At 41.7% G+C, this 25,452-nt stretch overlaps 1 protein-coding gene across 6 annotated transcripts in view; it reads left to right on the top strand.

The window, feature by feature from the left end:
* Window positions 1-25,452, top strand: part of ASCC1 (activating signal cointegrator 1 complex subunit 1) — a 129,493-nt gene that overhangs the window by 48,222 nt on the left and 55,819 nt on the right. For 5 of the 6 annotated variants that reach the window (XM_034930766.3, XM_063607723.1, XM_055092952.3 and 2 more), the window contains exons 6-7: window positions 11,292-11,428; window positions 21,938-22,057. In XM_034930766.3, the coding sequence (XP_034786657.2) occupies window positions 11,292-11,428; window positions 21,938-22,057 (257 nt within the window). The remainder of the gene's footprint in view (window positions 1-11,291; window positions 11,429-21,937; window positions 22,058-25,452) is intronic. The other variant, XM_034930769.3, reaches the window with a different exon arrangement.

The raw sequence follows: 25,452 nt of genomic DNA, 5'->3' as shown, positions 1-25,452 counted from the left end.
AATATAAAAATATAATATATAATATATAATATAAAATATAATATATACTATATAATATAAAAATATATAATATATAATATAAAAATATTATATATAATATACAAATATAAAATATAATATATAATATAAAATATAAAATATATAAAAATATAATATATAATATATAATATAAAATATATAATACATAATATAAAAATATGTATTATATATAATATATAATATAAAAATATTATATATAATATATATAATATATATTTTTAGAGGAACTAGTGTAATTTTACCTTTAAAACATCTCAACATTGGACTGGGTGCAGTGGCTCATGCCTGTAATCCCAGCGCTTTGGGAGACTGAGGCCAGCGGATCACTTGAGGCCAGGAGTTCAAGACCAGCCTTGTCAACATAGCGCAACCCCATTTCTACAAAAGAAAAAGAAAAAAAGAAAAAAAAGCCCAACATCTATAAAAGCTTAAAAACAAACTGTTTCCTCTTTTATTTGTGCTTAGAGTTTTTCTTTTTTTTTTTTTTTTGAGACTGAGTTTTGCTCTTTTGCCCAGACAGCAGTGCAATGGTGCAATCTTGGCTCACTGCAACCTCTGCCTTCCAGGTTCAAGCGATTTTCCTGCCTCAGCCCTCGAAGTAGCTGGGATTACAGTTGTGCACCACTAGGCCTGGCTAATTTTTTGTATTTTTAGTAGAGACGGGGTTTCACCATGTTGCCCAGGCTGGTCTCGATTTCCTGACCTCGTGATCCGCCCGCCTCGGCCTCCCAAAGTGCTGGGATTACAGGCGTGAGCCACTGCACCCAGCCTTGTGCTTAGAGTTTTTCTAAAAAAACTTCAAAATTGTTAAATGTAACACACATCAGAAGACGATACAGAACAAATGGATGCTTTTATAACCACCGTGCAGGCTGGAGATACAATCTTATCAGCACCCTAGACTTCCTTGTCTTGCCTTTGTCTTCTTCCCCTGAAGGGTAACCACTGTCCCAACTTTTACAGTAATCACATCCTTAGTTTTCTTTAGTTTTATCACCCAAGTGTATTTCCCCAAAGATGCCTTAAAAAACATTTTGGGAAGGGGGCATGTGACAGGCAGAACAATGGCCCTCCAAAGATATTCACATCATAATCCCAAAACCGGTGACTATTACCTTTTATGGCAAAAGAGACTTTGAGATGTGATAAAGTTAAGGATGTTGAGATGGGTCTTTATAAGGGAGTTGGGCTGAGCGCGGTGGCTCACGCATGTAATCCCAGCACTTTGGGAGGCCGAGGTGGGCAGATCACTTGAGGTCAGGAGTTCGAGATCAGCCTGGCCAACATGGTGAAACCCCATGTCTACAAAATTAGCTGGACATGGTGGCGGGTGCCTGTAATCCCAGCTACTCAGGAGGCTGAGGTAGGAGAATTGCCTGAAGCCAGGAGGCGGAGGTTGCAGTGAGCCGGGATCTTGCCATTGTATTCCAGCCTGGGCGACAGAGCAAGACTCCGTCTGAGAAAAAAAAAAAGAGGAAATCAGGAAGGTCAGAGTCAGAGAAGGAGAGGTGACGATTAAAGTGGAGATTGAAGTGATGTGACTCTGAGCCAAGACATTCAGGTAGCCTCTAGAAGCTAGAAAGCTCAAGGAAATGATTTGCCCTGGAGCCTCCGCAAGGAATGCAGCCCTGCTGACTCATGTTAGACTTCTGACCTCCAGAAGATGGTAGGATAAGTTCGTATTGTTGTAAGCCACAAAGTCTGTGGTAATTTGTTATAGCACCAATAGAGAATTTTTACGGGAAGTAGTTTTAAACTCACAGAGAAGTTGAAGAAAAGAATAGTATCCTTTATTCAGATTCACCTATTGTTAATATTTCACTATTTGTTTTCGTATTCCATTTTTATCTTTCTGAACTGCTTTAGAGTGAGTTGCACATGTCATAGCCCTTTAACCCTAAATATTTCAAAATATTTTAATTAAAAATATTGGGGGGGGGGGTGGGGTCTTGCTTGCTATGTTGTCCAGGCTAGTTTTGAATTCCTGGTCTCAAGCTATCCCCTCAGCCTCCTGAGCAGCTGAGACTATAGGCGTGCACCACTGTGTCTGGCAAATTTTTTTTTTTGCATAATAATGTTATAGTTCTCAACCTCAATACATTTAACATTGATAGTTTTATCTAATTTACCATCCACGTTCAAATTTTGTCACTTAATCCAGTAATATCCTTTGTAGCATTTTTTCCCTCTCTAGTTTGGGATTCAGTCTAGGATTAGGTGTTGTATTTAATTGTCATGTTTCTAGCCTCCTTGAATCTGGAACATTTCCACAGGCTTTCTTTGTCTGCCTTTCTTTTTTTTTTTTTGAGATAGAGTCTCACTCTGCTGTCATCCAGGGTGTAGTGCGGTGCTGTGAGCACCACTGCACCTTGAACTCCTGGGCTCAAGTGATCCTCCTGAGTAGCCAGGATTCCAGGCACGGTGCCACGCCGGCTCTTTGTCTTTCTTGACATTGGCTTTTTAAATAGAATGCTTCTCACTTTTGATCTGTCTGGCATTTCCTCATGAGTAGACTTAGGCATTCCTGGATGGAGCATTGCATAGGTGATGATGTGTCCTTCTTAGAGTATACAGTGTCCCTCATTGGTGATGTTAATTTTGACACCATCCAGTCAGTGTTGATTAATTTCTTTATAGTTACTATATTTTTACCTTTCAACCGATAAGCAGTCTAGAAGAGGACATTTTAAGACTATGCAAATATTCTACTCCTCAACAAAATTTCTCCTTAGATTTAACATCCTTTAATGATTCTTGCCTGATTTTTTTTTTTTTTCTTTGAGACGGAGTTTCGCTCTTGTCGCCCAGGCTTTAGTGCAATGGCACGATCTTGTCTCACTGCAATGTCTTCCTCCTGGGTTCAAGCAATTCTCCTGCCTCAGCTTCTTGAGTAGCTGGGATTACAGGCACGTGATACCATGCCCTGCTAATTTTTGTGTTTTTAGTAGAGATGGGGTTTCACCATGTTGGCCAGGCTGGTCTCGAACTCCTGATCTCAGGTGATCCGCCCATCTTGGCCTCCCAAAGTGCTGGGATTACAGGCGTGAGCCACCACGCCCGGCCTTGTGTTTGTTGATTCTTTTTTAACCCCCTCTAGTGTGGATTTGATATTCATTTAAAATACAGTTGGGTTTATTTTTAGTTTACTTTCAAATTAGGTTTCTTTCCCGTTTCCATACTTGTTTATTTTATGTTTGAATATGTAGACCATTAACGTGCTTCCAAAAGTCAAAACTATGTAAGAGGCATACATACCCAGAAGTGTCACACATTCTTGTATTCTTTCTGCCCCTTTCTCCTTCATCCCTTGTGGGTGACCAATATCATTGTTTTCTGGTTTATTTGTCCTGTGTTTGTTTTTGTAAAAATAAGCATATATATATTAATGTATGTTTTCTTATTTTCCCTTCTTTCTTAAATGGTAGCAAGTATAGAAGCTCTTCTGCACTTGTCTTTTTTTTTGAGACAGGATCTTGCTCTGTCACTCAGGCTGGAGTGCAGTGGCACTATCACAGCTCACTGTAGCCCCGACCTCTGGGACTCAAGTGATCCTCCCACTTCAGCCTCCTGAGTAGCTGGAACTACCGGCATGCATGTGCCACCACACCTGGCTAATTTTTGTATTTCTTGTGTGGACGGGGTTTCACCTTGTTACCCGGGCTGGTCTCAAGTGATCTGCCCACCTTGACCTCCCAAAGTGCTGGGATTGCAGGTGTGAGGCAACCCGCCCTGTCCTGCACTTTGCTTTTCTCATTTAATAATAGGTCCTGAAATATCACTCCAGATCATTGTATACATGTGTTTATACATAGTTTTCAACCATTCTATACTTGAGCATTTAAGTGTTCTGCAGTAATGCTGTAATGTCTAACCTCATGCATACATATTTTACGTTGTTGATGTATCTTCAGGATAAATTCCTAGAAGTAGGATTGTTGGGTATATTAATCTGCTCAGGCTGCTGTCATAGAATACCACAGACTGGGTGGCTTAAACAATAGAAATTTGTTTTCTCTTAGCTCTAGAACCTGGAAGACTAAGATCAAGGTGCTGGCAGGGTTGCTTTCTGCTATAGCCTCTTCCTGGCTTGCAGATGGCCACCTGCTTGCTGTGTCCTCATGCGACTGTTTCTCTTTGCCGGCCTTTTCTCTGTGCTTTCTCACTCATGGTGTTTCTTCTTCTGAATAAAGACACCAGTCCTGTTGGATTAGGGCCCCACCCTTATGGCCTTGTTTAACTTTATCCCCAAAAGGCCCTGTCTCCAAATACATTTACATTGAGTGGAAGGGCTTCAGCATATGAATTTGGGGGGGCACACAATTCAGTCTAGAGCATCGGGTCAGATGGTAAATACTTATTTATAGTGTCTTTTGTTTTGTTAGATATTGCCAAATTTCCCTCCACAGGGATTGTACCATTTTGCATTTCTGCTAGCAATGTATGAAAGTGCCCGTGTCCCTACAGCCTCTCCAACAGAGTGTATTGTGAAGCTTTTGATTTTTTGTCAGTTTGATGGGTGAGAAATGATATTCAGTGTAGTTTTAATTTGCATTTTTTAAATGAGCAAAATTATATGTCTTTCTACATGTTCGAGTCATTTTTATATCTTTATTCTTGTGAAGTGTCTGTCTTTTGCCTATTGTTCAATAGCATTTTGAGTTTTTTCTTTGATTTTTAAAAGTATTTTATTTTATTTATTTATTTATTTATTTATTTGAGATGGAGTCTCGCTCTGTCACCCAGACTGGAGTGCAATGGCACGATCTCGGCTCACTGCAACCTCCACCTCCCAGGTTCAAGCAATTCTGCTGCCTCAGCCTCCTGAGTAGCTGGAACTACAGGCGCGTGCCACCACGCCCAGCTAATTTTTTTGTATTTTTAGTAGAGACGGGGTTTCACTGTGTTAGCCAGGATGGTCCCGATCTCCTGACCTCGTGATCCCCCTGCCTCGGCCTCCCAAAGTGCTGGGATTACAGGGGTAAGCCACCACCAGTGAGCTAGCCAGGTGTGGTAGCTTCAGGTGGGAGGCCTGCTTAAGGCCAGGAGTTTGAAACCAGCCTGGGCAACATAATGAGACCCCATTTCTACAAAAATTAAAAAAAAATTAGCTAGGTGTGGTGATGTGAGCTTGTAGTCCCAGCCACCGGGAGGCTGAGGAGAGAGGATCGCTTGAGGCCAGGAGTTTGAGGCTGCAGGATTCATGATCATGCCACTGCACCCCAGGTTGGGTGACAGAGGAGACCTTGTCTTAAAAAAAAAAAAAAAAAAAGACATAGACACAACTTATTTAACAGCTTCATTAAGGTATAATTTACATACCATAAAATTAATTCATTTTAAGTGTACAATTTAGTGATTTTAAATAAATTTACAGAGTTGTGCAATCATTACCACAATTCAGCTTTAGAACATTTCCATCACCCTAAAAAGATCCCTTGTGCCTGTTTGCCGCCCCACTGCTCACCACAGGCAACTGTTAGCCTGCTTTCAGTCTCTTTAGATTTGTCCTTTCTGGACATTTCATGTAGATAGAATCATATAATACATAGTCTTTTGCATCTGGCTTCTTTTATTTAGCATAATATTTTGAGGCTTATCTATGTTTTTGCATGTGTTAGTAGTTCATTACTTTTGATTTCCGAATAGTGTTGCATATATGGCTAGCCTACATTTCGTTTATTCATTCACCAGTTGGTGGACTTGTGGATTGTTCCTACTCTTTGGCTATTATAAATAATACTGCTGTGAGATTTCATGTACACATCTTGAGGTGGATCTTTGTTTTCATTTCGTTGGGTAGAATCCTAGGAGTGAAATGGCTGCATTGTATTTTTTTGTATGAATTTTTGTAAATTTATGTTTAATTTTTTGAGTAACTGCCAAACTGTTTTCCAAAGTGGCCGTGCTGTTTTACAAATTTATATTTTACAAAGTGGCTGCTCAGTTTTTCCATATCCTCATCTACACTTGTTATTGTTTATCTTTTTGATTATAATAATTCTGATGGGTGTGAGGTGATATCTCATTTTGGTTTTGATTTGCGTTTCTTTAATGACTAATGATGTTGAGCCTCTTTTCATAAGTTTGTTAGCCATTAGTATATCCTCTTTGGGAAAATATCTGTTCAAATCTTTAGCTTATTTTAAAATTGGATTATGTATCTTTTTATTGTTGAACTTCAAGAATTTTTTATGTTTATATTTATCAGATGTAGGATTTGCAAATGTTTTTCTCCCAAATATTTTTCTCTGTGGCTTATCTTTTCATTTTCTTGATGATATCTGTTGAAGCACAAGTTTTAAATTTTGATTAAGTTCACTTTATCCATTTTTTTTTCTTTTATGGATTATGCTTTTGGTGTCATATCTAAAAAAAGGCAGATATTGTGGGTTATTTTTTTTTTTTTGTAGAGGAAAAAAACTCAATTATGTTGTTTTTTTCCTCTACAAAAAGAAACATGTTTGCCAGGCTGGTCTTGAACTGGTCTAAGTTGCCCAGGCTGGTCTTGAACTCCTGGCCTCAAGCGATCCTTCCGCTTTGGCTTCCCAAAGTGCTGAGATTTCAGGCATGAGCCACTGTGCCTGGCTAGAAAAGGCAGATGTTAAAACCACTTTCCTTTGATAGAATTATGAGATTCTTTTTATTCTCAGGCCTAATTTAGTGATTAGATCCATTTATTGAGTGAGCTGTGTTGAAATGCATAAGGACTTGCCTCTGGGTGGTGGTCCTATGGTCCTAGCCCACTTTGGGCAACTATTACTAGGAAGGCTATGTATATAATATTGATCAAAAGTATAGACTTTAGGGCCTGACTGCCTGGGTTTGAATTTTGACCTTATCTGTTCCTAGCAATGTTACCTTGGGAAAGTGGCTTAATTTCTCAGTGCCTCAGTTTCCTCATCTGTAACGTATGGATGATAATAGTGCTTCTGTCATAAGATATTTGTCTATACATTGCATAGAAAACGTTTGGAGCAGAGCAAGGGCCCAACAAATATTACCGTTATTGCTGGGGAGCAATTCTCAATTGTAGTTTGGGATGGAGTTGTGCATATTAAAATCATTTGAGGGGCTTTGCATGCCTTTTCTAATGTGGCAGGCCATGGGTTAGAGAAGCTGGGGTGATAAGCCTTGCACTTAGCCTTCCTTGACACATTTAAAGCTGATTGTTCCTTACAATCACTTTCATTAAATTAGGCAATTTGGGTTGATGTGTGGAATCACAAAACTTTTCATCAGATGTAAAAATAGCTCAAGCTCCATTAACACTTAGAAAACGAAGAGTCAACTAACTACTGTTGCCAAGGCAAATATTAGGCAGTAAGCCTTAGGTAAACCAAGAACAAGATGTAAGCTATTCATACTTGATAAAATACCTTTCTCTGCCTTTGGAGCATTTTATCAGGCCAGAGACCTGATTATACAATAAGAACTTGCAGTTCAGCGATAGGATTCCTGTTTCATTCCTGTTGGAATAGAAGAGCTTCAACTTGACCAGGCGCGGTGGCTCATGCCTATAATCCCAGCACTTTGGGAGGCCGAGGCGGGTGGATCACCTGAGGTCAGGAGTTTGGGACCAGCCTGACCAACATGGAGAAACCCCGTCTCTACTAAAAACACAAAATTAGGCGGGCATGGTGGCGCATGCCTGTCAATCCCAGCTACTCAGGAAGGCTGAGGCAGGCAAATCACTTGAACCTGGGAAGCGGAGGTTGCGGTGAGCCAAGATTGCGCCATCGTACTCCAGCCTGGGCAACAAGAGCGAAACTCTGTCTCAAAAAAAAAGAAAAAAAAAGAGTTTCAACTTTTTTTTTCTTGTTTTCATTTGCAGAATGAGATTAATGAAATTTGAGACCTACCTTCCTTTAAAAGGGACCCATGGACCGATATGGGTATACTATCAATAATTTATAAAGAATTCTTAAAACTCAACAATGAAAAGACAGTTTTTAAATGGGCAAAAGATTTTAGTAGACATTTCTCCAGAGAAGATGTACAAATATCCAAAAAGCACATGAAAAGATGTCATCATCATTGATCGTTAGTGAAATGCAAGTCAAAACCACAATGTAATACCACTTTATACCCACAAGGATCGCTATCATTTTTTTAAAAAGCAAGTGTCAGTGAAGATGTGGGGAAACAGGAGCCTTCATACATTGCTGCTGGGAATGTTTGTTAGTTCAGCCAATGTAGAGAATGGTTTGGTGGTTTCTCAAAAGTTAAACATAGAATTGCCATGTGACCCAGCAGTTCTGCTCCTGGGTATATACCCTAAATAACTGAAAACATATGTTAACACAGAAATTTGTACACAAATGTTTATAGCAGCATTATTCCTAATAGCAAAGGTGCAAAAAACCCAAATCTTCATCAATAGATGAATTAATAAACACATTTTGATACATACATACACTAAAATATTATTTAACTCTAAAAAGGAGTGAAGGAGTGATAATGCTACAGCTTGGATGAACCTTGAAAACATCATGGTAAATGAAAGAAGCTGGTCACAGAGGTCTTATATTGTATGAGTCTTTCTATATAATATATCCAGAATAGATAAATCCAAAGAGACAAAAAGCAAACTAGAGGTCACTAGGGGATGGGGCATGGAGAAAGAGGAGTGATTATTTATTTAAATGGGTATGAGGGCTGGTCATGGTGGCTCATGCCTGTAATCCCAGCACTTTGGGAGGCTGAGATGGGCGGATCACCTGAGGTCAGGAATTGGAGACCAGCCTGTCCAACATGGTAAAAACCCTGTCTACAAAAAATCAAAAAATTAGCCAGGAGTGGTGGCAGGCACCTGTAATCCCAGCTACTCAGGAGGCTGAGGCAGGAGAATTGCTTGAACCCGGGAGGCTAAAGTTGTAGCGAGCCAAGATCGCATCATTGCACTCTAGCCTGGATGACAGAGCAAGACTCCATCACAAAAAATAAAAATAAATATAAAGTAAATAAATAAATGGATATGGAATGCTTTTATCAGATGATAAAGTTTTGCTACTAAAGAATGCTGGTGGTTGCACAACATTGAATACACTAAATATAAATACTGCTGTATTGTACACTTTAAAATGGTTAATTTTATATTATGCAAATTTCACCTCAATTTTAGGGATTCATGAGGTATATTTACTTCTTGTGCTTCCCAGAGCCAAAATTTTTTTTTGGAGACAGAGTGAGTGTCACTCTGTCTCCTAGGCTGGAGTGCAGTGGTGCGATCTCGGCTCACTGCAACCTTTTCCTCCCGGGTTCAAGCAATTCTCCTGCCTCAGCCTCCGTAGTAGCTGGGATTACAGGCACACACCACCACACCCGGCTAATTTTTGTATTTTTAGTAGAGACAGGGTTTTGCCATGTTGGTCAGTCTGGTCTCGAACTCCTGACCTCAGGTGATCTGCCTGCCTCGGCCTCCCAAAGTGCTGGGATTACAGGCGTGAGCCACCGCGGCCAGCCAGAATTTCATTCCTTTTTGAGGCTGAATAATATTCCACTGTGTGTATATACTACGGTTAGTTTATCCATTCATCTGTTGATATACATTTGGGTTATTTCCATCTTTTGGCTGTTGTGAGTAGTGCTTCTGGAAACATGCATGTACATGTATTTGAGTCCCTTTTTCAGTTCTCTTGGGCATATACCTAGGAGTAGAATTGCTGGGTCATGTGGTAATTCTATGTTTAACTTTTTGAGGAACTGCCAAACTCTTTTTCACAGAGGCTGAGTCATTTTACCTTCCTAGCAACAATGTATGAGGGTTCCAATTTCTACACATCCTCGCCAGCACTTGTCATTTTCCATTATTTTGATTTTTAGTGGGTGTGAAATGGTACCTCATAGTGGTTTTGATTTGCATTTCCCTAAGTGACTAATGATGTTCATGTGCTTGTTAGCCAGTTCTGCTTGTTAGCCATTTGTATTTCTGCCTTGGAGAAAAGTCTATTCCAGTCCCTTTTTTTTTTTTTTTTTTTTTTTTTTGAGACAGAGTCTCACTTTGTCACCCAGGCTGGAGTGCAATGGCGTGATCTTGGCTCACTGCAACCTCTGCCTCCCAGGTTTAAGCGATTCTCCTGTGTCAGCCTCCCGAGTATGTGGGATTACAGGCGCCTGCCACCACACCCAGCTAATTTTTGTATTTTTGGTAGAGATGGGGTTTCACCATGTTGGTCAGGCTGGTCTTGAACTCCTGATCTCAAGTGATCTGCCCGCCTCAGCCTCCCAAAATGTTGGGATTACAGGCGTGAGCCACTGTGCCTGGTCCCTTTTCCCATTTTAAAATTGGGTTCTACTGGGTTCTGTGGCTCACACCCATAATCCCAGCTATGCAGGAGGCTGAGGCAGGAGGATTACTTGAGCCCAGGAGTTTGAGGTTACAGTGAGCTGTGACTGCACCACTGCAGTCCAGCCTGGGTGACAGCAAGACCCAGTCTCTTAAAAAATAAAAAAATTGGGCCAGGCGCGGTGGCTCACTCTTGTAATCCCAACACTTTGGGAGGCTGGGGCGGGCGGATCATGAGGTCAGGAGATTGAGACCATCCTGGCTAAAATGGTGAACCCTGTTCTCTACTAAAAATACAAAAAAATTAGCCGGGCGTGGTGGCGGGCGCCTGTAGTCCCAGCTACTTGGGAGGCGGAGGCAGGAGAATGGCATGAACTCAGGAGGCAGAGCTTGCAGTGAGCCAAGATCACGCCATTGCCCTCCAGCCTGGGCAACAGAGCGAGATTCTGTCTCAAAAATAAATAAATAATTAAAAAATAAAAATATTAGATTTCTTTTCATTGTTGAATTGGAAGAGTTCTTTATATATTCCGGATACTAGACCCTTATCAGGTAAATTACTTGCAAATATTTCTGCCATTCTGTAGGCTTCTTTTCACTTTCCTGATAGTGTTCTTTGATGCACAAAAGTTTTTTAATTTGGTGAAGTCCAGTTTATTTTTTTCTTTTGTCGTCCATGTTTTTGGTGTCATATCTGAGAATCCATTGCTGAATTCCAGGTCATGATCTATTTTGTTAATTTTTTTATATGGTAGGAGGTAGTAGTCTATCTTTATTCTTTTGCATGTGGGTATTCTATTGTTCCAGCATCATTTATTGAGGAGACTTTCTCTATTGAATGGTCTTGGCACCTTGTGGAAAATCACTTGGCTGTAGGTGTGTGGGTTTATTTTTGGGGACTCAATTTTATTCTTGCCATTTGCCTTTGTATGGGCTGAGTTTCTTGTTTTTCTCCCTTTGATAACAGGATCATGGAGTTGACAGCAGCATTTTCCAGAATCCTAAAAAGCTTCATCTAACTATTGGGATGTTGGTGCTTTTGAGTGAGGAAGAGATCCAGCAGACATGTGAGATGCTACAGCAGTGTAAAGAGGAATTCATTAAGTGAGTAATTCTCAGGGATGGGGGTTGGGTGGTCTACCTGGGCTGGCTTCTTTTTGGTATTACAGACTTGTTTTTGAACCAGAGGGTGTATAACATGGGAAGGACTCATGTGATTTGATGGAGCCCACTCAGGTAATCCAGGCTAACCTCTCATACCAGATTCCATAACCTTAATCACATCTACAAAAATCTCTTTGCCATGTAAGATAGAATATAAATTCTAGAGAGTGGGACATTAACATCTTTGGAGGTCGTTATTCTGTCTATTACAGTAACTCAAACATTATAACACGATTCTCTAGGAGAGTCTTCATTATATTTTAGAAACACTGTGTTTCTTTTTTTTTTTTTTTCCTGTCGCCCAGGCTGGAGTGCAAACATTATAACACGATTCTCTAGGGAAGTCTTCATTATATTTTAGAAATACTGACTTTCTTTCTTTTTTTTTTGTTTTTTGAGATGGAATCTTGCTCTGTCGCCCAGGCTGGAGTGCAGTGGCGCAATCTCAGCTCACTGCAAGCTCTGCCTGCTGGGTTCTCGCCATTCTCCTGCCTCAGCCTCCTGAGTAGCTGGGACTACAGGCGCCCGCCACCGCGTCCGGCTAATTTTTTGTATTTTTAGTAGAGACGGGGTTTCACCGTTTTAGCCAGGATGGTCTTGATCTCCTGACCTTGTGATCCGCCCGCCTTGGCCTCCCAAAGTGCTGGGATTACAGGCGTGAGCAACCAAGCCCGGCCTCTTTTTTTTTTTTTTAAATACAAATAATTTTATTTGATTCAGCAAGAATTTTAAAAAATTAAAACTTTTTTTATTATTATTTTTATTTTTATTTTTTTTAGGGACGGGGTCTTGCTCTGTTACCCAGGCTAGCTAGTCTCAAACTCCTGGTCTCAAGCAACTCTCCTGCTTCGGCCTCCAAAAGTGCTGGGATTACAGGCGTGAGCTGCCATCTCCAGCCAGTTCAGAAAGGATACCAGAAACAGTCTAAGCAATCTGTTTTGACTCAGGGAAAGCATTACTGTTCTGAGGGCAGAGTTGTTATTCTTTTTTTACTGTAAAATTTTAATTTACACATACATCTGACATAACAGCTTTATTTCTTTTTTTTTTTTTTTTCCTTCCTCTTCACTTTATTTTATGAAGGTTCATGCCTAGCAGGCATTATACATTTATTCTTTTTTGGGGACTTGGGAGGGTGGGGAAAGCCTTTCTTTTTATTTTATTTTATTTTATTTTATTTTTTATTGATCATTCTTGGGTGTTTCTCGCAGAGGGGGATTTGGCAGGGTCATAGGACAATAGTGGAGGGAAGGTCAGCAGACAAACAAGTGAACAAAGGTCTCTGGTTTTCCTAGGCAGAGTGTTTGTGTCCCTGGGTACTTGAGATTAGGGAGTGGTGATGACTCTTAACGAGCATGCTGCCTTCAAGCATCTGTTTAACAAAGCACATCTTGCACCGCCCTTAATCCATTTAACCCTGAGTGGACACAGCACATGTTTCAGAGAGCCCAGGGTTGGGGGTAAGGTCATAGATCAACAGGATCCCAAGGCAGAAGAATTTTTCTTAGTACAGAACAAAATGAAAAGTCTCCCATGTCTACTTCTTTCTACACAGACACGGCAACCATCCGATTTCTCAATCTTTTCCCCACCTTGCCCCCTTTTCTATTCCACAAAACCGCCATCGTCATCATGGCCCGTTCTCAATGAGCTGTTGGGTACGCCTCTCAGACGGGGTGGTGGCCGGGCAGAGGGGCTCCTCACTTCCCAGTAGGGGCGGCCGGGCAGAGGCGCCCCTCACCTCCCGGACTGGGTGGCTGGCCGGGCGGGGGGCTGAGCCCCCCACCTCCCTCCCGGACGGGGCGGCTGGCCGGGCGGGGGGCTGACCCCCCCACCTCCCTCCCGGATGGGGCGGCTGGCCGGGCGGGGGCCTGACCCCCCCACCTCCCTCCCGGACAGGGCGGCTGGCTGGGCAGAGGGGCTCCTCACTTCCCAGTAGGGGCGGCCGGGCAGAGGCGCCCCTCACCTCCCGGACGGGGCGGCTGGCCGGGCGGGGGGCTGACCCCCCCACCTCCCTCCCGGACGGGGTGGCTGGCCGGGCGGGTGGCTGACCCCCCACCTCCCTCCCGGCCAGGGTGGCTGCCGGGCAGAGACGCTCCTCACTTCCCAGACGGGGTGGCAGCCGGGCAGAGGGGCTCCTCACTTCTCAGACGGGGCGGCTGGGCAGAGATGCTCCTCACCTCCCAGACGGGGTCGTGGCCTGGCCGAGGCGCTCCTCACATCCCAGACGGGGCGGCGGGGCAGAGGCGCTCCCCACATCTCAGACGATGGGCGGCCGGGCAGAGACGTTCCTCACTTCCTAGATTGGATGGCGGCCGGGAAGAGGCGCTCCTCACTTCCCAGGTGGGATGGCGGCCGGGCAGAGATGCTCCTCACTTTCCAGACTGGGCAGCCAGGCAGAGGGTCTCCTCACATCCCAGACGATGGGTGGCCAGGCAGAGACGCTCCTCACTTCCCAGACGGGGTGGCGGCCGGGCAGAGGCTGCAATCTCCGCACTTTGGGGGGGCCAAGGCAGGCGGCTGGGAGGTGGAGGCCGTAGCGAGCCGAGATCACGCCACTGCACTCCAGCCTGGGCACCATTGAGCACTGAGTTAACGAGACTCCGTCTGCAATCCCGGCACCTCGGGAGGCCGAGGCTGGCGGATCACTCGCGGCTAGGAGCTGGAGACCAGTCCGGTCAACACAGTGAAACCCCGTCCCCACCAAAAAAACACGAAAACCAGTCAGGCGTGGCGGTGCGCGCCTGCAATCGCAGGCACTCGGCAGGCTGGGGCAGGAGAATCAGGCAGGGAGGCTGCAGCGAGCCGAGATGGCAGCAGTACAGTCCAGCTTTGGCCCGGCATGAGAGGGAGACGGGAGACGGGAGACGGGAGACGGAGATGGGAGACGGAGATGGGAGAGGGAGACGGGAGAGGGAGAGGGAGACGGAGACGGGAGACGGGAGAGGGAGAGGGAGACGGGAGGGGGAATAACAGCTTTATTTCAAAGAACCGTATCTTCCCCTATTTCCCTTTACTTTCTTCCTTTTACTTAAGATTGACAAAAGAGAGAAATGTGAAAGCCAATTCACTCAAATAGTTTTTTTACTCCATTCTTGTAGGCAGGCCCCATGCTATTCTAACATGGCCTTATAGAAATGGTTTACCTGGTTCATTGGATAGAACAAGGTAAAAGGATCTAAAATTTTTCTCTAGTTATGTTGTATATGAAACTGTTTAGCCAAGAACGGTGGCTCACACCTGTAATCCCAGCACTTTGGGAGGCCGAGGCGGGCAGATCACGAGGTCAGGAGATCGAGATCATCCTGGCTAACACGGTGAAACCTTGTCTCTACTAAAAATGCAAAAAATTAGCTGGGCGTGGTGGCAGGCGCCTGTAGTCCCAGCTACTCAGGAGGCTGAGGCAGGAGAATGGCGTGAACCCGGGAGGCGGAGCTTGCAGTGAGCCGAGATTGCGCCACTGCACTCCAGCCTGGGCGACAGAGTGAGACTCCATCTCAAAAAAAAAAAAAAAAAAAAAAAAAGAAACTGTAATACAAACACTTTATGGGCCAGTTATCTTTTTCAACTAATTTTTTCAAAGACAAACTATTTTTCTTGAGCAAGATCATAAGCTGATAGGGTTTGCAGTCTTCTATCCTTTCTGAATCTCAGAGAGCAAAGAACACTTCTTGTCATGTTCTTTGCTCAGTAACGGACATATCTGTTTTCTCTAGATCTTACCTGAAATTCAAAATAACTTGGTGTTTGTCATTAGATACTTTCCATTTCCCTTATATAAAGCAAAGCATTATGCTTTATTTTACAAAGCAGGGCAGTTTTACCTGGTTTAAGGATCAGTTCTGATACTTTAATGTATTCCCAGTTTACTTTTTGCTAAACTAAACTGAAAGCTACTGCATTTCCTTGGCTGCCATTGGGATAATCCTGCTAAGAAAAAATTTAAAGGTAGATAAAATATTTGTTTAGAGAAGTACTTGTTCTTTTTACCTTATGAAAATCAGGTCACAGGTTTTTAATCACTGAAGGTTTATCCTAAGCTATGCAAAGATTTAGCTGAGTTCCTCCCTTTTATGTTTCTTGGTGCCTTTTGTGACTAAATGCCAAATCTCAGCCCTTTAAGCATGTCAGAGTTAGTGTGCCTAGGGAATAAAGAGCAGTTTTAATAGTTCCTCAGAATTTTTGACATGACAGTATGAAAACAGTAATTGTAGTTTTTCAAATTCAGCAAAGCTTTTGAAATAGGACAAAGTTACCCTGCCAAAAATCTGCAGTGCATGCAAAAATTTGTTTAAAGATGCTCTTTTTAAAAAGCTGGAAAGATGTGGAACCAGCGAGTAAAATAAAGCAAGCCTCCCCAACCTTCTTCTCCTGATTTCCCCCATCACATGCATTTGTTTAAAAAGTGCAAAACTGATTTACTTCTGAGAAGAGACTACTTCTTAAAAAAACAAAAAGGGTACTTCTGTTAAATCTCTGGTAAGTAAATCAGTAAATTGGATCATCGAATTTTTTCTTGCTCTTTGACCTTAGTCTTTGTGCTTGGTATACTTAGAAAAAATGTCCATAAATAATGGCATTTCTAACCTGAACCTTTTATGGTGTAGTGGTCCCAAATTAAAATATGAAAGGAAAACACTGAAAAATGAACAGACCTGTACATAGTGTGCTGTAGTTTAATTTGATGGTTTTTAAAATGGGAGTATTGAAATAAATGTGGCTATGTTGGAATTTGATTTAAACTATGGAGCTATATGGCTATATTGAAGAAATGAGTAGTTGAGTATTCATTTTAAATTTGGGGGTAGTTTTTTAATTTGAAGGATGCTATGAGACCAAAAACAGGAGTTTTGTTTCAATTTTTCAGTGAAAGGCTCTTGTAGCTCTATAGATTTTGAATGAATTATTCAGTGTTTAGTAAATTCGGAAGCTCCGGCTGTGTCCCTGGTGACTTTCCTTTGTGAGATGTAGGACACAGACCGTGCACTGGCTCTGAGTATGGAGTCTGACAAATGTGCAGCTCTTCTTCAGTCGCAGCAGCACCCTCCTGTGCCTCAGTGTTTCCAGCAGGCCTGACGTCAAACCAAAGAAGTTTAAAGGGACTAGAAAGAGGAGAGAAAATACGCATGAACAAACATTAATGCCTGATTATTGCCTCACGTGCCATCAGTTGGAAAGTAATTTGCTTACTGGTGTCCCAGATGTAATTGTTTGGCCACTAAGACAAAGAGTGTTTATCGGGCAAACCATCGGATTTCTATCCTGCTCTTTCATCTCCCTCTTGATAAATCTTAGGGGTGGGTTGAAACAGTTTGTGTTTCTGCTCATAAAGCAGGCTTTGGATCCTGTTTCATTGTTTCTAATTTTTTTTTCTTCTTAGTACCCCATCTAATTCCAAGTATTTGAGGTAGTTAAGAGTGAGGACATGTATACAAAAGAAATGTTACAGTCAGAGATTTAGAAACCATAAGGATGGTATAGGGAGAAAATTCTATCTGAAAGTCAAGGTAAGGTAATAATTGTACTTGAGCATTAAAGTTTGGTACTATTTTCTGACACCAGTGTACTTGAACTAAATTACAAAAAGAAATACACCACTTAGTATAGTTCTTGTCTGATAAAAAGCAGTATGACAATTTTTTTTATAGTTTAAAAAAATTTTCAGTTGTGGTAAAATACAACATAAAATTTGCCATCATAACCGTTTTAAGTGCATAGTTCAGTGGTGTTAAGTACACTCAGGTTGTTGTGAAGCCAACCCCAGTATAACAGTTTTTTCAGGAGAGTAACCTTTTCTGGTTCTTGATCCATCGAAAGTTTGTCATGTAAATCTTAATAAAGAATGCTGAATGATGATTGACAGTGTCTTTAACAGGAATTTTGCAGAAGATAAAAACATTGTTCATATGGGTCTTTCTTCTGTTGACCTTAGAAATTGCAGATATAACATTAAATATAACCCATTAAAAACATTTTAGTGGGAAGCTAAGCCAATGGTGTGGTGATGCTTTCTGGTGATGTAACTATGCAGGGTGAGAGCTTTAAAAATGTCAGAGGATGTGTATTTAGTGTGAAACTTTTTTTCAAACAAACTTTTTTGACTTCATTTTGATAGGATTCAGTGGCAATCTTTCAAATCGAATTCTTTGGCTAGTACTTGGAATGGAGATACATTGTGTATTGATGGAAGCTACATACCTCAGATGACAGTTCAGAGCTTGGCTTTTGTTTTGAAACATTTCACTTCTTATTAGAGATGGCTATAGGAAGACTTATTATGATCAGGGCTGTAATTTTTCTTAATTAGAAAAAGTATCTGGGCCGGGCGCAGTGGCTCATGCCTGTAACCCAAGCACTTTGGGAGGCCAAGCTGGAAGGATTGCTTGAGCCCAGGAGTTTGAGACCACCCTGGGCAACATGGAAAGAAAAGTGTCTGCCTAAAATAGTTGAGTTACTAGTTTCATACTGAGAGAAGTTTTGGTCTTATGCAATAATAAGGCCTTGAAGTGTTAAGGGAATCTTTACTATTAGGATTCCTAGGCTACAAAGAGCATCCCCATGACCTGGGTTCAATGTCAAGACAACTTTTTCCTTTTTTTCCAGCTGTCTTTTGATTGATCCTAAAATCCTTTTTTTTTCTTTTTTTTTTTTTTGAGATGGAGTCTTATTCTGTCGCCCAGGCTGGAGTGCAGTGGCGAGATCTCTGCTCACTGCAAGCTCCGCCCCCTGGGTTCACGCCATTCTCCTGCCTCAGCCTCCTGAGTAGCCGGGACTACAGGCGCCCGCCACCACGCCCGGCTAGTTTTTTGTATATTTAGTAGAGATGGGGTTTCACCGTCTTTCAGCATGTTAGCCAGGATGGTCTCGATCTCCTGACCTCATGATCCACCCGCCTTAGCCTCCCAAAGTTCTGGGATTACAGGCGTGAGCCACCGCACCTGGCCAAATCCTTTTGTTTTTAAGGCAGTACCACATTTTTACTTAATGACAATATAGCATGTGTATTATGCTGTTCTTGCATTATTGCTATAAAGAAATACCAGAGACTGGGTAACTTATAAAGAAAAGAGGTTTAATCGGCTCACAGTTCTGCAGGATTGCAAGAAGCATGCTCGGCTTCTTGGGAGGCCTCAGAAAGCTTCAATTATGGCAGAAGGTGAAGGGGATCAAGCACATCACATAGCAGAAGCAGGAACAAGCAACAGAGAGTGGCAGGGGAGGTGCCACACACTTTGAAACAAGTAGATTTTGTGTGAACTCAGAGTGAGAGCTCATTTATCACCAAGGGGATGGCCCAAGCCATTGACAAGAGATCTGTCCCCATGATCCCAACACCTCCCACTAGGCCCCACCTCCAACATTAGGGATTACAATTCAACAGGAGACTTGGGCAGGGACAAATATCCAAACTATTTAGTATATCAGCCTGTGACCATATTCTTCTCAAAATTGTCCAGAACAGCTTCCCCCTTAAAACATCCATTTAATGTTTGCCAGAGATTTATTGAACACCCATTTTGTATAAGTCATGGTGTGAGATTTTGAGGATATAGATGTGGATAAGATGGAGAAAGTGCCTATCCCCTTGGGGTTTGGAGAAGGCTGCGCAGTGAGCTGATTTTTAATTGGGTTTCAGCATGGCACAACAAGGCCTTTTCTGATTGCAGTACAAGTTTCTTTATTAAGGGGTCCAGGAAGAAAACAGGATGGTGGGGTTTTACTTAACACAAAGGTAACACATGTTAATTTTAGGAAAACCAGTAATTACAGATACACAAAAATAAAATATCATTTTGTAATCTTACCACTAAAAAATAATTACCATTAACACTTTGGATATGTATATGTATGTTTTTCCTTTGAGGTGTAATTTACTTACACTAAAAATGCACAGATCTTAGGTGTAGTTGATGAGCTTTGACCAATGTCTATACCTGTGCAACCTCACCCAAATCAAGACGTGGAACATTGCCATCACCCCATGAGGGTCCCTCATGCCTTTTTCCAGTGAATTCACTTCTCCCGGAAGCAACCTCTGTTCTGATTTCTATTACATAGATTTGGTGGTTTGTTTTTAAATGTCCCATAAATAGAATTACTTAGTATATACACTTTTGTGTTTGGTTTATTTTGGATATTTTTTAAAATTTTAACTTGTTAATGGATAATACATTTACATAGTTCAAAAATTTAAAGTTGCAAAGGATACGCAGTGCAGTTTCTCTACCACTGAAATTCATCAGCCACCTGCTTTCCTCTCTAGAGGCAACCAGTGTACCACTTTCTCTGTATCCTTCCAGGGATTTTATAGATGTATAAACAAATATATATAACATATTTTTTCATACCTCCATCTTTTGTACAAGTAGCATAGCATGCACATTGTTGTAAACCTTTTTTAAAACTTAGAAATATAACTTATTATATCAGTTTTATATATCATTTTATATCAGTTTTTAATGTTTTTTTATATCGTTTTATATCAGTACCTAAAACCTTCCTTAGTCACATGTATAGTTTATTTATTGCTCTTAGTATTATAATTTATCTAATCAGTACCATGTTATTTGACTTTTAGTCTGTTGCCAATCTTTTGGTACTCAAAACAAAACTTTATGCCTCATTTAAAACCCTATGCATAGGCCAAGTGCAGTGGCTCACGCCTGTAATCCCAGCACTTTGGGAGGCCAAGGCAGGCAGATGTCTTTAGCCCAGGAGTTCAAGACCAGCCTGGGCAACATGGCAAAACCTAGTCTCTACTAAAAGTATAAAAATTAGCCAGACATGGTGGCACATGTTTATAATTCCAGCTACTTGGGAGGCTGAGGCACAAGAATCGCTTGAACCTGGGAGGTGGAGGTTGCAATGAGCCAAGATCACGCCACTGCACTCTAGCCTGGGTGACAGAGTGTGGCCCTGTCTCAAAAAAAAAAAAAAAAACCCTATGCATAAATTATTTCTCATAAATATGAGTATATTCTTATTGCATCATGCTAAGAGGCACATATTGTCTGGTTGTTTCTTTTACTGTTAATATTCAGCTTGGTCAGTGGGTTCAGGTGTGGTCATCATGACCATTATTTATAGAGCTCCTCTTTAGAGGGGTCGCTTTATATTTCCCCCAGCCTTTTGCCCAAGTTTTAGCAGCCATTGGTGATCATTGTCAAGATCTATTATTTTATCAGGAGTTGCAAGATTCTAATTTCGTTGTTCCTTCTGCATTTATTAGTTTTGGAGTTCTTCTGTAAAGGAGAACTTTGCTTTATCAACAGTTACACAAGTTGATGTGTAACTGAATTCAAAATTGTTTCCTTAGCTTGGGCTCCTGGAAATGGAATTGCTTGGGGAAAGGGTTTTTATTGATGAAGGCTTCTCATAGATATTGACAGATTGCTTGTAAAGATGTGATATCAGGCTGAGCGCAGTGGCTCATGCCTGTAATCACAGCACTTTGGGAGGCCAAGGTGGGAGGATCACCTGAGGTCTGGAGTTAAGACCACCCTAGCCAATATAGCTAAACCCCATCTCTACTAAAAATACAAAAATTAGCTTGGCGTGGTGGCAGGTGCCTGTAGTCCCAGCTACTCAGGAGGCTGAGACAGGAGAATCACTTGAATCTAGGAGGCGGAGGTTGCAATCCGAGATCGTGCCATTGCACTCCAGCCTGGGCGACTAGCAAAACTGTCTCAAAAAAAAATAAAAATAAAAAAGGCCAGGCGTGGTGGCTCACACCTGTAATCCCAGCACTTTGGGAGGCCAAGGCGGGCAGATCACGAGGTCAGGAGGTCGAGGCCATCCTGGCTAACATGGTGAAACCCCGTCTCTACTAAAAATGCAAAGAAATTAGGCGGGCGTGGTGGCAGGCGCCTGTAGTCCCAGCTACTCGGGAGGCTGAGGCAGGAGAATGGTGTGAACCCGGGAGGTGGAGGTTGCAGTGAGCCGAGATCACGCCACTGTACTCCAGCCTGGGCAACAGAGCAAAACTCCGTCTCAAAACAAAACAAAACAAACAAATAAAAAAGTAAATAAAGATGTGATATCAGTTTATACCTCCACCTTTGTTATAAGAGTGAAATGCTGTTTGTAACTTGTAGAAATAGTAGAGATGGGCGCCTGAGAGATGAGCCAACATAGTAAATGTCTTTATGGATCAGAACTGTCATCACTTGACTTTCTTCATGAGACAGTGCTAATAAACTGGTATTGGGATAAATGTAGTTTGACATTGGAAATACTTTCCGGTGTTTTCCAATTTGTGTGCATTGAAAATTTATTAATTTTGAAATTAGAAGGGCAATTAGATAATGTTAGGAAAAAACACAACTACCATGTTTTTGTACACATGTAAGTAACATACATATTTGACTATGTGTATTAACCATGTTTCAAAATAAAATAGCCCTCTTAGCTTAAACAGTTATAGATATCTTAATGCTTTTTCCTTTGCAGTGATATTTCTGGGGGTAAACCCCTAGAAGTGGAGATGGCAGGGATAGAATACATGAATGATGATCCTGGCATGGTGGATGTTCTTTACGCCAAAGTTCATATGAAAGATGGCTCCAACAGGTATATTTCTGGAATGCTTCTTTGTTTCAATCAAGAGGTACCTAAAAGCATCCTCAAAAGTTTGATTCATTTTGATTCCTTTTCTTTGAGTTCTTATTGTAAAGAACATGTTAATTATTTCTCTCTCTCTTTTTTTAATAGTAAGTTAATCTCTTGAAAGAGGAATTTGTTGTAGGAAAAAGTATCAGATTTTAAGTCTGACTTTTAGGATGGGGGTCTTACTATGCCCAGGCTGATCTCAGCGTCCTGGGCTCCAGGGATCCTTCTGCTTCAGCCTCTCAAGTAGCTGGGACTATAGGCGCGCACCCTGCACCAGGCTAATGTGGTAGCTACTGAGTTACTTGGATAACGGGTGTTGATAGTAACAATCTAGTCTTTGTGGAACTCAGTGGTTCCTTTGTGTTTTCCAGGATAAGAGGCAGGAAGGATGGCATTTTAGAGTATGAGTTTCAAACGTGATGTAATGCAGTTGTAGTGGATACCAGGACAAAATGGGGATGAAAACTTTACCAACTTCATAGGGTTATTAATCTTAATTTTGGCTGGGCATGGTGGCTCACGCCCGTAATCCTAGCAGTTTGGGAGGCTGAGGTGGGTGGATTGCTTTAAGCCCAGGAGTTCAAGACTGGCCTGGGCAACAGAGTGAAAGAAACTCTCTCTATACAAAAAAAAAAAAAAAACCCCAAAAACAAAATTAGCCAGGCATGATGGTGTGCACCTGTAGTTTCAGCTGCTCAGGAGGCTGAGGTGGGAGGATCACCTGAGCCTAAGGAGGTCAAGGCTGCAGTGAGCCGTGATCACACCACTGCACTCCAGCCTGGGTGACAGAGCGAGACCCTGTCTCAAAAAAAAAAAAAAAAAAAAATATTGGCCGGTTGCGGTGGCTCACGCCTGTAATCCCAGTGCCTTGGGAGACTGAGGTGGGCGGATCACGAGGTCAGGAGATCGAATCCACCCTGGCTAACACGGTGAAACCCCATCTCTACTAAAAAAATACAAAAAATTAGCTGGTGTGGTGGCATGCGCCTGTAGTCCCAGCTACTCGGGAGGCTGAGGCAGGAGAATCACTTGAACCGGGGAAGTGGAGGTTGCAGTGAGCCGAGATTGTGCCACTGCACTCCAGCCTGGTGACAGAGCGAGACTCCGTCTAAAAAAAAAAAATTTAAAAAGATTAAATTACTTAAATTATTTAAAATGCTTAAAATAGTGCTTGGCACAGACTTACATTATTGAAACATCAAAAAATGTTTACTCTTTTTTTTATTATACTTTAAGTTCTAGGGTACATGTGCACAATGTTCAGGTTTGTTACATATGTATACATGTGCTGTGTTGGTTTGCTGCACCCATTAACTCGTCATTTACATTAGGTATTTCTCTTAATGCTATCCCTCCCCCGGCCCCCCACACCACAACAGGCCCAGGTGTGTGATGTTCCCTGCCCTGTGTCCAAGTGTTCTCATTGTTCAATTCCCACCTATGAGTGAGAACATGCGGTGTTTGGTTTTCTGTCCTTGCATATAGTTTGCTCAGAATGATGGTTTCCAGCTTCATCCAAGTCCACAAAGGACGTGAACTCATCCTTTTTTATGGCTGCATAGTATTCCATGGTGTATATGTGCCACATTTTCTTAATCCAGTCTATCCTTGATGGACATTCGGGTTGGTTCCAAGTCTTTGCTATTGTGAATAGTGCCACAATAAACATACGTGTGCATATGTCTTTATAGTAGCATGATTTATAATCCTTTGGGTGTATACCCAGTAATGGGATTGCTGGGTCAAATGGTATTTCTAGTTCTAGATCCTTGAGGTATCACCACACTGTCTTCCACAATGGTTGAACTAGTTTACACTCCCACCAACAGTGTAAAAGCGTTCCTATTTCTCCACATCCTCTCCAGCACCTGTTGTTTCCTGACTTTTTAATGATCACCATTCTAACTGGTGTGAGATGGTATCTCATTGTGGTTTTGATTTGCATTTCTCTGATGACCAGTGATGATGAGCATTTTTTCATGTGTCTGTTGGCTGCATAAATGTCTTCTTTTGAAAAGTGTTCATATCCTTTGCCCACTTTTTGATGAGGTTGTTTGATTTTTTCTTGTAAATTTGTTTAAGTTCTTTGTAGATTCTGGATATTAGCCCTTTGTCAGATGGGTAGACTGCAAAAATTTTCTCCCATTCTGTAGGTTGCAAATGTTTACTCTTTTTAATTTTTTGTTCTTACTACACCTACATCCCTCCCAGCGATTCTCAGTCTGCAGTTGAGGCGATTTCTGAGGCTGGCCTTGGCATTCAGAGCCATTTCCAATGTTAACGTCATTTATTAGTTGAATCAAAGCTTTTGGTGAACAGAGAGCCCCACATGCACTGGAAATTTGTTTTTGTGTGGTCTTTTTATTTAGGGCAGGGTAGAAGAAGGTTCACACTGAGCCAGAAACCTTCTAGAGAAAATCTGATTCTCTAGGCAGGCTCCCACATTTATTTGCTTTCCTGCAGGATTTCTTATAAGGTTTCTGTTATCTTAATTTGAATTGATAATCTCAATGGTGTCTTATCTCATTTCATTTGGAAGCAAGTTTTGGGGAGAAGGGAGGAAAAATGGTATAGAATGGCATAGGAGCTATTTTGGTGTGTGTTCTGTGCCAGATTTTTCTTTTTTTTTTTTTGAGACAGAGTTTTGCTTTTGTTGCCTGGGCTGGAGTGCAGTGGTGTGATCTCAGCTCACTGCAACATCTGCCTCCCAGGTTCAAGCAATTCTCCTGTCTCAGCCTCTCGAGTAGCTGAGACTACAGATGCCCACCACCATGCCCGGCTAATTTTTGTATTTTTAGTAGAGACGGGTTTCACCATATTGATCAGGCTGGTCTCGAACCCCTGACCTCACGTGATCCACCTGCCTCGGCCTCCCAAAGTGCTGGGATTACAGGTGTAAGCCACCGTGCCTGGCCGCCAGATTTTTCTTTTCCTCAATATCTGGTGTGTGCCTAAACAGCATACTAATGACCTACCTTAAAAACAGGAGCACATTGTTACTTTATAGGAGATCACATACTAGGATATCCTAAAATGTTTCCGCCAGGTTGAAATTTGATATCTGGATCATTTACTTTGTGTTCTAAGTATCCAAATGCCTTCACAGTATTATAGAACTACAATGTACTATGTATAGGGTAGATTATTTTTCAACTTTGTGAACAGAAACAATGAATCATCTAAGATGGCAGTTCTGAAACTTTTTGGTCTCACAGTCTCATAATTCTTAAAAATTATTGAGAACCTCAAAGAGTTTTTGTTTTACATGAGTTGTATCTGTCAGTATTTACCTGAGTAGAAATTAGAACTGAGAAATTTACTTATTTGTTTATTCATTAAAAAATAACACAACTTAA

This window comes from Pan paniscus, chromosome 8 (genome assembly GCF_029289425.2).
Source record: "Pan paniscus chromosome 8, NHGRI_mPanPan1-v2.0_pri, whole genome shotgun sequence".
NCBI classification, from domain to species: Eukaryota; Metazoa; Chordata; class Mammalia; order Primates; family Hominidae; genus Pan; species Pan paniscus.
The sequence above is the reverse complement of the archived record's forward strand: the minus strand, read 5'-3'. Positions and strand labels throughout refer to the sequence as shown.